General features: G+C 48.2%; 1 protein-coding gene across 1 annotated transcript in view; it reads left to right on the top strand.

The window, feature by feature from the left end:
* Positions 1-12,466, top strand: part of LHX8 (LIM homeobox 8) — a gene marked incomplete at its 5' end in the record, with an annotated part of 93,545 nt that overhangs the window by 52,037 nt on the left and 29,042 nt on the right. Inside the window, one exon of the mRNA XM_082266362.1 lies at positions 8,149-8,226. Within this exon, the coding sequence (XP_082122488.1) occupies positions 8,149-8,226 (78 nt within the window). The remainder of the gene's footprint in view (positions 1-8,148; positions 8,227-12,466) is intronic.

Here is a 12,466-nt window from a genome sequence, read left to right as displayed (position 1 = left end):
CTCGCAGGGGATTTTTTTTTTACATTTATTTTTTATATATTTATTTTATATTTTAAATATTTATTTTATAATGTGCTAGTAGGCAATGCATACTAGTATATTATGCCATTGCCTGGCAGGGGATTTTTTTTACATTTATTTTTTAGATATTTATTTTATATATTAAATATTTATTTTATAATGTGCTAGTAGGCAATGCATACTAGTATATTATGCCATTGCCTCGCAGGGGATTTTTTTTTTACATTTATTTTTTATGTATTTTTTTTATATTTTAAATATTTATTTTTTAATATTGTATAATAATGGCTCCTTGCATTTGCAGTTTCAATTGATCCAAATTGTGATTTTTGTTAACATGGCCATTTCATCTTTTTTTTTTTTTTTTCTTACTGCATGTTCTAAAAATATCTTGACTGTAAAAGCAGAAACAAAAATATTATGGCCAGTCCAATCAAATTTAAGCTTCCCAGGGGATCTACTCAGATTGGTCTAATCTGTTTATTAATACAAGAACCCAGATTTAAGTATCGGTTCACACTGATGCGATGCAGGATTTGCAATGATTCCTGTTTCCCTCCCGCATTACAATCGCATTCAGTTCATGCAAACCACTGTGGGTATCAATGTTAACGACACCCCAAAAACGGGTCGCAAAACGCAGTGTGATTGGCAAAATGGAACCAATTTTAGTGCAGCAAAAAAATAGGTGCATGCACCTTTTTGGTGCGGGTGCGGTGCCATTTTGAGCTATACAAAACGAATGGGCTCAAATTGCACTGCAAGGAATCGCATGTGGTTTGAACAGGAATGCCGTAGGATTCCTGTCCGAATCGTGTAGTTTCCTGCACTGCATCCGTGTGAACCAGCACTAAAGGGCTCGTTTACACAAGTGTTGCCCTCTGAAGATTGAATGCTTTTCGTAGGTGATTCTGCTGATGCTACTGCCTGTTGAACACCACTGGAGGAGAAATATTTTGCCATGCTGTGATGCACAGCATTGTGGCCATGGCATGTGTATGCCCCCAAATGGTTGCCTTTGCAGCTTATGGGGGAGTAAAAACATGGCTCAACCACCGGTTGTTAAACCCAAGAACAAAAATGGATAGTATTGCAGCTTTTGAGTCATCTTTTTTTTTTTTTTTTCTCTTTATTTTACCTGTTATTCCTACCATTAATTCACTTCCTGTCCATAGATGAGTCCGATTTTTTTTTTTTTTTTATTTTTTTATTAAATCTGCCGGTTGAACAAAAAATGGACCCAATACCCCAATTTCCACATTCCATGTGGATGGAGGAATCCTCCTCACTGAGGTATTACATAGCTCCCATCTGTCCCGGATTTCCAGGGACTGTCCCTGATTTGGAACAAAGTCCCTCTTTCCTACTCATTTGTCCCTCATTTTGCTCTGATCTATATAGTTGTATATAAAATGCATTATTTATCTTTTAAAAAGTGTTTCCCAGTGCTAAACCTTTCATCAAACTTCTAGGTTGCTGCATTTGTAAATTTCAAAAGCCAGTAAAAAGGAAGAGTAGCAGTTTAAAAAAAAAAATGACTTGTGGCTATAACTTTTTCTTTTTCATATTTAATTCTCCTTTAAGGGGGCGTGGCAGGAGGTGTGTCCTGGGCCTATATACTTTTGCAAGTGTCCCTCATTCCCAGCTCAAAAAGTTGGGAGGTGTGGCTATTGTATTCTGGACAGTGGGGAGACTTCCCCGCCATCGGAATACACTGATCATTGTTGCAGATTATAGCCTGCAGCGCTGATCCAGCAGGGAAATCTGACAGGGTGGTTGTAAAGAAGTCAATAGGCATCAACATCTGTTCAACCTCCGTGTCCATACATGAATTGAAATTTGGCTGGTCCCTGCTGAACTGACCAATTTTCTGCTTTAACCACTTACCGCAAAGTGACGTAGCCCTACGTCGGCAAACTTTGCGGGGTTATACCGGGATGATGCCTCTAGCTAGAGACCCCATCCCAGTACCGTGGTTTAGAGCCAACGGTCGGCTTTCCGTCGGTAATGACCGATGCGGCTCGGGAGCCGCTCGATCGTTACCTGGGGTTGCGGTCCGGGACGCCCCCCCCCTCCCGCCGCCTTCTGTGACTTTTCTCGGGGCTCCCGTCCCACCGGGAGCCCCGAGCACCCAGCCGGCACGTCCGCCGGCTGGATAGAGTCCCGATGAATGCCGGAAGCGGCTTCGATCGGGTCTCCGATGACGTAACCCGGAGGCGGCGTCCATGACGTCACTTCCGGGTTACTGTGCTGCAAAAGGCGGCAAATTTAAAAACCGGCTGTATGCAAAAACGCCGTTTTCGGCGTTTTGCATACATGGAAGTGTAGTGGAGGAGTCTAGGGTCTTTTAGACCCTCGATCCCTCCATAAAGAGTACCTGTCACTGCATATTGGTGTCACAAGGGATGTTTACATTGCTTGTGACAGCAATAAAAGTGATCAGATTTTTTTTTTTTTTTAAACCTGTAATAAAGTAAAAAAAAAATAAAATAGGAAAAAAAACATTTTTAGCCGCCCCCGTCACCGTTAGTTCGCGCACAAATAATTCGAGCCGCGAATGAAATCGCTGTTCAAACCACACATGTGAGGTATCACCGCGATCGCCAGAGCGTGGGCAATAATTAAAAAAAAAAGAGCTATACTCTAACTCTAAACTGGTAACCGTTAAAATTTAAAGCGTCGCCTATTGAGATCTCTATTGACCGTAGTTTGTCGCCATCCCACCGGGGGGGGGGCGCAATTTTAAACCGTAACATGTTGGGTATCTATTTACTCTGCATGACATCATCTTTCACAATATACAAAAAAAATTGGGCTAACTTTACTGTTTAGTATTTTTTAAATGCAGTGAAATGTGATTTTTCAAAAATTTTTCCAAATAAATGGCGTTTTAAAGACCGCTGCGCAAATACCGCGTGACAAAAAATATTGCAATGACCGACATTTTATTCTCCAGAGTCTTTGCTAAAAAAATATATATAATGTTTGGGGGTTCTAAGTAGTTTTCTAGGAAAAAATACTGGTTTTAACTAAAAGTGTCCGAAATAGGGCTGGGGCTTAAGTGGTTAAACACTCCTCACCCCTCCCCCCCTCCCTCCCAAATATAACACATTTGGTATGTTACTTTTGGAGGAAGCGGGGAGCAGGTACCTAGACGGCTCAAGCAGAAGTTCTCCTCTCCCCCTCCCTCCTTGCAAACTTCTGGGGCACATCACAGGTCCCAGAAGCTTGCCCGACCAATGGAAAGGCGCTGGGCGGCTCGTGCATTAGCATTGCGCACCTGGCTGTGAACCTGCAAGCTGTCACAGCCGGATGCCTACACTTGCAATGCTGGCGCGGCGGAGAGGAGAGGGAGAGGAACGAGGCTTTGGGGGGGGGGGGCTCCATCGCTGGACCATGGGACAGGTGAGTGTGTGTTAAAAGTTAGCAGATACACTTTTTGTAGTTGCTGACTTCTAATAAACACAAAAATGAGCGGAACTCTGCTTTAAGCCCTCATTTACATTGACTTTGGCTTTGAAATTGTGCGACTTAATCTGAAATTGCACAATTTCAAAGCCGCGTGTCGGTGTGACTTCGGGTGCAACTTGAAAGACATCTGTGTGGCTTCATGCACAGATGTCTATGCAAGTTGCACTTGAAATCACCTAAAGTAGTGCAGGAACTACTTGTTCATATTGATGCGGCACCGCAAAGTCGGCGTCACACCGATTAGAACCATGATTGGGACACAATCATGAAGTGGAATGAAATTTATTGGATATTTCAAACTTTTTTAACAAATAAAAAACTGAAAAATTGGGCGTGCAAAATTATTCAGCCCCCTTAAGTTAATATTTTGTAGCGCCACCTTTTGCTGCGATTACAGCTGTAAGTCGCTTGGGGTATGTCTCTATCAGTTTTTCACATCGAGAGACTGAAGTTTTTGCCCATTTCTCCTTGCAAAACAGCTCGAGCTCAGTGAGGTTGGATGGAGAGTGTTTGTGAACAGCAGTTTTCAGTTCTTTCCACAGATTCTCGATTGGATTCAGGTCTGGACTTTGACTTGGCCATTCTAATACCTGGATATGTTTATTTGTGAACCATTCCATTGTAGATTTTGCTTTGTTTTGGATCATTGTCTTGTTGGAAGACAAATCTCCGTCCCAGTCTCAGGTCTTTTGCAGACTCTATCAGGTTTTCTTCCAGAATGGTCCTGTATTTGGCTCCATCCATCTTCCCATCAATTTTAACCCTCTTCCCCTGTCCCTGCTGAAGAAAAGCAGGCCCAAACCATGATGCTGCCACCACCATGTTTGACAGTGGGGATGGTGTGTTCAGGGTGATGAGCTGTGTTGCTTTTACGCCAAACATAACGTTTTGCATTGTTTCCAAAAAAGTTTGATTTTGATTTTTGAGCCACTCTGTCTGCGTCTGTTGACACAGACTGGGGCAACTCAGCCCCTGCTCTCTCATTGCAGCATTTGATTAAGCCAATGGCTCCCACTGCTATCAATCTGCCCAATGGGGAGGGAGACAGTGGCTCTCGTGCATGTAATTAGATTGGGCTCAGGTAAGAATAAGGGGAGTTGGGGGATCTTGCAGCAGAAAAGGTTTTTTACAAAGGATAAGTTCACATTTTCCCTCCCCCCTCCCCCTCCAATAGCAGCATGAAGAGAATTTCCCCGTAATCGCTGTCACTTTTAAAATCGGTGCGGCCGTACCATTCATTTAGAGTTGTGTGCTGAATGAACTACATTCTTATAGTTCTCAATGAACTACCACAGCGCTAAGATAGTTCATTGACCCATCCAGTCAGAGTATCTGCTTACCTGTATGGGATGTACGGGCACACAGATACACTGACAGACCTGCAGGAAACGTGTATGGCACCAGAGATCTGCTGATGGCTGGTGCAATGGTCTACATCAGGGATCCTCAAACTACGGCCTTCCAGCTGTTGCCGAACTACATATCCCATGAGGCAATGTAAAACTCTGACATTCACAGCCATGACTAGCAGGGGCAGACTGGCAACTTTCAGCCCAGGGGGCAATTACAAAGCAGAGGCCCATGATGCAGCTAATCTGCCCTCTTCCCACTCTCCCTCACCCCCCCCCCCAATCCTCCACCTGACCCGCATTCCACACTAAAGCCCTGCTGTAGAATCTCTCGTCTTACTGGCTGAATCCAGGGGGAGGTTGGGGGGAGCTGGGACAGCTCGGTTGGGGCTGACCGGGGCTGACCGGGGCAGAGGAGTCTTGAGTGGGGCATGGAACCTCTGCTTAGACACAGTTTACTCCATCCATGCTGGGGGGGGGGGGGCCTGCGCTATGTCCTTGTCTTTATCCCGCACTCAGTAGGTCAGCGGCAGGGACTTTTTACTTTTCCTTACTAGGAATCCTTTAGGCATGTCTGTGACAGAAGCGGTGCAGCCTTTTTATGGGGCATCAGAGCGGCCCGGGGGCAATTTCCCCCCTGGCCCAGTCCTCCCCTGATGACTAGGCATGATGGGAATTGTAGTTCCTGAACAACTAGAGGGTCATAGTTTGAAGACCCCTGCTCTACATGCTCCAAAAAAGAAAAAGAATGAAAAGCCATTGTTTACCTGCAAAGTGAACTTATGCTATAATGCAGTGGTCCTCAACCCTGGTCCTCAGGGCAGTAACAGGCCAGGTTTGCAAGATAACTGAAATATATCCCAGGTGATATGATTTTCTGCTCAGTGATTGCAGTACTCTAGTCTGCATCTCCCCAAGGTAATACTTAAAATATAGCCTGTTAGTGGGCCCTGAGGACCGGAGTTGAGGACCACTGCTATAATGCATAGAATGCATTAGACTGGGTTCACTAAGTCTTGGTTCACACATATGCGATACGGGAACCCTGTGAATCCACTGCGGGTTCCCGTATCGCACTCAAATCACAGACAGTTGACACTGCCATATGCGAATCGCTGGGGGTGTCAATACGAAGTTAACAAAACCCCCAGATCAGTTTGCAAATCGCAGTACAAACTGTCAGTTCGGATATGAATCGAAATGCAAAGGTGTGAACACCCATGTGATCTGATTCTGGTGTGGATCCTAAAAGGGTTTGATCTGAATGCGATGCGAATTCAGCCTTAAAATCTGTATGGCTGAATTGGCAACCCACAGAGATCGCATGTGATTTGCAGAGCAGTGCGCTCCAAATCACATGCAATGTCTGTCATCGCGTATGTGTGAACCGGTACATATGTGCAAGTTGGATGCGGGTTTCCAGCATTCAGTTCGCATGACATGCGAGTGTGACTGGCTCATAATGGAGTCGGTTCACACCGGATCGGGATGGCCGCAGATCGGATTGCAAAAGGGTCCTGTGCATGTTTGGGTCCGGTTCAGGTGCAAATTCAGGCAAATATTCGGACCTGAATCACACCTAAAATGGTGAATAGACACACACCGGACCCCAGGCACAAACCCGTATGATATGTGAACCCGGCCTGAAGGTAAAAACCCTTGAGGCTTTACAATCCCACTTGGTTGAAATTGTGCGAGTTCAGCTAAACTCGCATGGTTTCAGGGCGGTATATCAGTCCAACTTCGGGGGAGATTTCACAGACATCGGTGGTATAGAAACTACTTTTGGGAATCGATGTGGCGCTGCAAAGTCGGCATTGCGATTTGGACATGTCAAGTTGGACCAATATGAACCTGGGCTAAGGGCCCAATGATGTGTGTTTTATTAAAGAAACACATTGAATATAGTGGGCAACCAAGAACCAAAATTCTGACTTGCCACCAATTTTTTCTCGCTGTCCTAGCGCGTTTGGAGCGTGCATTCAAAATGGATGTACGTTCCTGCAAGGCGAAGATTTAAATTGGCGTTTAAATATAATGTAACCCCTATACTAGCCATCCATCCAAAAACAAATGCTCAGTTGTAGATATATTTTTAAATGATTATTTAAGCAAAGACAATTTAATGGCACCACAAAAAATAATCTCAATTTGGGGAAATTCGGTGCCATTTCCACCAGTATGGAATATTCTTTGTCAGGAAACAATGTCTGTTGGTCAGGCTGCACATAGTGCGATCAGTACAATTCTATTCGGCGTGTATGGGCAGCATTACCTGGTATACAGAAAATGATATTAAACCAGAAATGATCTGCAGATATAATCGGGGCTGTGTAATGTATGGGGTGTATTATTGTACAGATCGCTGGGGTGCAGCAATTGTCGGGCCCTGAGGCTGCAGGCGGCTTCTCTATAGGCGATGTGTTTGTTCTGTTGATCCGTTAATGAGCGGATCGTGCTGCTAGGAGTCAGCTGTGCTCGGTACAATCAGCGGCCCCGGTACAATGATAATCAGGAGGGCGGCACACCTGTGCGGGAGGGGGCGGGGCTGCGGGCAGCGAGAGGCACGTGTATGCGGCTTCTGGCCGGGAGAAGGGCGGTCAGTGGGAGGTGATATAAAGGTGAGTGATAGGTGGCTGCTTGCTGGCCGTATAAAGGTAGGCAGGTAGGTGTGTGGGGTGCTTGCTGGCCGCATAAAGGTAGGCAGGTAGGTGTGTGTGGGGTGCTTGCTGGCTGTATAAAGGTAGGTGTGTGAATGGGGTGTTGGCTGGATGTATAAAGGTAGGTAGGCGCAGGGTGCTGGTACTATAAAAGTAGGTATGTGAAGGGTGCTGGCTGGTACTATAAAGGTAGGAGGGCGCAGGGTGCTGGCTGGTTGTATAAAGGTATGTGTGTGGGGTGCTGGCTGGTTGTATAAAAGGAAGTAGGCGCAGGGTGCTGGCTGTTTGTATAAAGGTAGGTGGGCGCAAGGTGCTGGTTGTATAAAGGTAGGTGGGCGCAAGGTGCTGGTTGTATAAAGGTAGGTGGGCGCAAGGTGCTGGCTGGTTGTATAAAGGTAGGTGGGTGCAGGGTGCTGGCTGGTTGTATAAAGGTAGGTGGGTGCTGGCTGGTTGTATAAAGGTAGGTGGGCACAAGGTGCTGGCTAGTACTATAAAGGTAGGTAAGTGCGGGGTGCTGGTTGGTATTATAAAGGTAGGAGCGAGTTGCTGGCTGGTTGTATACAGGTAAGGTAGGTAGGTGCTGGCTGTATAAAGGTAGGTAGGCATGAGGTGCTGGTGTGGCTCACTGTCTTGCTCTTATCCCACAGTTTTCATCCCTTATGTCGGAGGAGTGTGGGGGAGCAGCGCTGACCATGGGGAGGAGCCGCAAGAGCGACGGCAGCCTGGTAAGTGTGGGGGCTGGGTGGCATGGGGGGCCCCTGTGTCACACTAATGATTCTGTCTCTTGAGTCCACCTCTAATGGCCCTGCTCACCTGCTTGGGGGGTGCAGGCTGTGTATGGGGTGAGTGGGCTGCTGTATTGGGGGTGCAGGCTGCTTTATGGGGTGAGTGGGCTGCTTTATGGGGTGAGTGGGCTGCTGTATTGGGGGTGCAGGCTGTGTATGGGGTGAGTGGGCTGCTGTGTTGGGGGTGCAGGCTGTGTATGGGGTGAGTGGGCTGCTGTATTGGGGGTGCAGGCTGTGGGTGGGGTGAGTGGGCTGCTGTATTGGGGGGGGGGGGGGTGACTGTGTATGGGGTAAGTGGATTGTTGTATTTTGGAGGGAGGGGGGTGTGCAGTGCAGGCGGTGTTTGTCATGTTGGCTTCTATATTGGGGGTGTGGGCTACTGTATTTAGAGGTGCTGGGTGTGGGGTGAATGAGTTAGAATATGGAGGTGTAGGTTGTATTTGATTATAAAGGGTTGTTCTAGTTCAGGGTTAGTGATTCACAAAGTATTGGGACCCTTTCACACTAAACGCAGTGGGATGCATTTTTGGATGCATTTTAGACTGCACTCCAACTGCATAGACAGTCCAAAATCCAGGCTATCCTATGGGCATAGTTCACACCAGTGCAGCATGCTGCAATTTCCCGCACTGCAATTGTGCAAAAATGCACTGCAACACTTTACAGTTCACATAGAAGCGCAAGGAAAGAAGTGACCTTACAGGACTAATGCCGATAGAAGAACGCACATCAAATGCATGCATAGGTACAAGGGAAAACACACGTTTCAGGTGTGAAAGGGACATTAAAATAAAACTAAGGGAAAAACTTGTTTTTTTTTTTTATTAGAGTGGAGAGGGATTTAAACCCCTGTCAGTTTTTATTGCTGTCTGTGCCCCCCATGTAGGGGATTCATCCTCTCGATTTGTCCTGTTTACCATTATTAAAAGTAAAAGAAAATACCAAATTTTGAGTTGTCCCCAGAAAAAGTAAGAGGGGAAATCTTCCAAAGGGGACTTCCTGTTTGGCTATGGGACAGGAAGTGAAGGGAAATCTCCACACTGGGACAGAGATGACGAATAAAAAAAAGGGGTTATATCCCTCCCTTACTTTATCCAAAATGGGGGGGGGGGTTTTGCCTATAGTTCTAATATAATAGTATGATTGCCAGGCAATTGGCCCCCCTTTTTTATTTTGTTTTATTCTTTCTCAAGGTTAGTTAAATCTATTTTCTCAGTCAAGATATACAATATTGAACAATATGACCAGTGAAGTGGGGTACATCTAAAGACCAGTAAAGGTCCATTATATACTACACCAGACTTTCTTAACCTTCCCCCCCCACCATCCCCCCACGAGAGGATCCCCTAAAATTATTTGCTGGGAACACTTACTAATACTCAGCAACCCCTTACGTTGGTCAGTAGGTTTGAACCCTTTCAGTGGTGGTCACAATGCCACCCTTGTAGGCAGCTAAAAAAATAGACTGTCAGGCTGCTGGCTCTACCAAGTGGCATTGGCCCTGGAACTATGCAGGCAGCAATAACTGTTTCACTGCCAGAGCAGTTTGTGTGTATTTTTGCCCTAAAAATGATGTAAAACCCCCAAACCTAGAATTTCTGGAAGCAGACACCCTAGAGAATAAAATAGTGGTAGTTCCAGGGAAGATAGGGGACTGAGAGATGGCCCCTTAGCCAAAGAAATCTTGTGGCAATCTGACCTAATTTGCTCCCCCCCCCCTTCTTTTCCTCCCTCCCCCCCTTCTTTTCCTCCCTCCCCCCCCTTCTTTTCCTCCCTCCCCCCCCTTCTTTTCCTCCCTCCCCCCCCTTCTTTTTCCTCCCTCCCCCCCCTTCTTTTCCTCCCTCCCCCCCTTCTTTTCCTCCCTCCCCCCCTTCTTTTCCTCCCTCCCCCCCCTCTTTTCCTCCCTCCCCCCCCTCTTTTCCTCCCTCCCCCCCCTCTTTTCCTCCCTCCCCCCCCTCTTTTCCTCCCTCCCCCCCCCTCTTTTCCTCCCTCCCCCCCTCTTTTCCTCCCTCCCCCCCCTTCTTTTCCTCCCTCCCCCCCCTTCTTTTCCTCCCCCCCCTTCTTTCCTCCCTCCCCCCCCTTCTTTTCCTCCCTCCCCCCCCTTCTTTTCCTCCCCTCCCCCCCCTTCTTTTCCTCCCTCCCCCCCCTTCTTTTCCTCCCTCCCCCCCTTCTTTTCCTCCCTCCCCCCCCTTCTTTTCCTCCCTCCCCCCCCTTCTTTTCCTCCCTCCCCCCCTTCTTTTCCTCCCTCCCCCCCTTCTTTTCCTCCCCCCCCCCTTCTTTTCCTCTCCCCCCCCTTCTTTTCCTCCCTCCCCCCCTTCTTTTTCCTCCCTCCCCCCCCTTCTTTTCCTCCCTCCCCCCCTTCTTTTCCTCCCTCCCCCCCTTCTTTTCCTCCCTCCCCCCCCTTCTTTTCCTCCCTCCCCCCCCCTTCTTTTCCTCCTCCCTCCCCCTCCCTCCCTCCCTCTCTTTTCCTCCCTCCCCTCCCTCCCTCCTCCTTCCCCCCCCTCCCTCTCTTTTCCTTTCCCCCCCCCCCCTCCCTCTCTCCCTCCCTCTTTTCCTTCCCCCCCCTCCCTCCCTCCCTCTCTTTTCCTTCCCCCCCCCCTCCCTCCCTCCCTCTCTTTTCCTCCCCCCCTCCCTCCCTCCCTCCCTCTCTTTTCCTCCCTCCCTCTCTTTTCCTCCCTCCCTCTCTTTTCCTCCCTCCCTCCCTCTCTTTTCCTCCCCCCCCTCCCTCTCTTTTCCTCCCCCCCCCCCCTCCCTCTCTTTTCCTCCCCCCCCCCCCTCCCTCTCTTTTCCTCCCTCCCTCCCTCCCTCCCTCCCTCCCTCTCCCTCCCTCTCCCTCCCTCTCTTTTCATCCCTCCCTCCCTCTCTTTTCATCCCTCCCTCCCTCCCTCTCTTTTCATCCCTCCCTCCCTCCCTCTCTTTTCATCCCTCCCTCCCTCCCTCTCTTTTCTTCCCTCCCTCCCTCCCTCCCTCTCTTTTCTTCCCTCCCTCCCTCCCTCCCTCTCTTTTCCTCCCTCCCTCCCTCCCTCCCTCCCTCTCTTTTCCTCCCTCCCTCCCTCCCTCCTCCCTCCCTCCCTCCCTCCCTCCCTCCCTCTCTTTTCCTTCCCCCCCCCCTCTCTTTTCCTTCCCCCCCCCCCCCTCCCTCCCTCTCTTTTCCTTCCCCCCCCCTCCCTCCCTCTCTTTTCCTTCCCCCCCCTCCCTCCCTCTCTTTTCCTCCCCCCCCCCTCCCTCCCCCCCTCCCTCCCTCTCTTTTCCTCCCCCCCCCTCCCTCCCTCTCTTTTCCTTCCCCCCCCCTCCCTCCCTCTCTTTTCTTTTCCTTCCTTCCCTCCCTCCCTCCCTCCCTCCCTCTCTTTTCCTTCCCTCCCTCCCTCCCTCCCTCTCTTTTCCTTCCCTCCCTCCCTCCCTCTCTTTTCCTTCCCTCCCTTTTCCTCCCCCCCCCCTCCCTCTCTTTTCCTCCCCCCCCCCCTCTCTTTTCCTCCCCTTCTTCCCCATTATAGAAGTAGATTTGGCTTTTAAAAGGTGCGTTCCATTGGCAATTTTGTACTAAAACCTCCCTTTGCATCCTTTACAAACCCTCCTTCCCCAGACAGATACATTTGACACCTCTTCACCCTCACTCCCCCTACCCATAATCTGGGGTTTGTTTGTTTTTTTTTTTCTTTTTTTTTTTTTTCTTAAAGAAGTAAAGCTTCCTCTGTAACTTATAGGTAAGCCTATGACAAGGCTTAGCTAAAGGGTGTAAATGTCTCCTAAACATGCACCGTTTAGGAGATATTTACTTTGCATGCAGCCAGTGAGATCATTGGTGCATGCGCTCTGAAAGAACGACGGCTACCATGGGCATGCGTGGGAATGTAGTCATCATGGCTCCGGCCTATCAGATGGCCAGTGGACGCAGACCCGGTAGGTAGATGGGTTTACATGTCGTCTGTGTCTGCGGTGTACGAGGGGGCGCTGCGGGGGCTTTGTTCTAAGGTAAGAATTTCATAATGAGTTAGTATGCAATGTACACCAGCTTACTATGCCGTTGTCTTTCAGGTTTTATATTTTTTAAAACTTTTTTTTTTTGTCTTCTCCCCCTTTTGAATCCTTCAAATTTTCTCCTTTTATATGTAACCCAGGATTTACCCAGCTATATTTATTATCTGTTGCTTGGCATACTTCGCCTTCCTTGTTTTTACAC

Source organism: Pelophylax lessonae (genome assembly GCF_965119305.1).
Source record: "Pelophylax lessonae genome assembly, chromosome: 8".
Taxonomy (NCBI): Eukaryota; Metazoa; Chordata; class Amphibia; order Anura; family Ranidae; genus Pelophylax; species Pelophylax lessonae.
The sequence above is the reverse complement of the archived record's forward strand: the minus strand, read 5'-3'. Positions and strand labels throughout refer to the sequence as shown.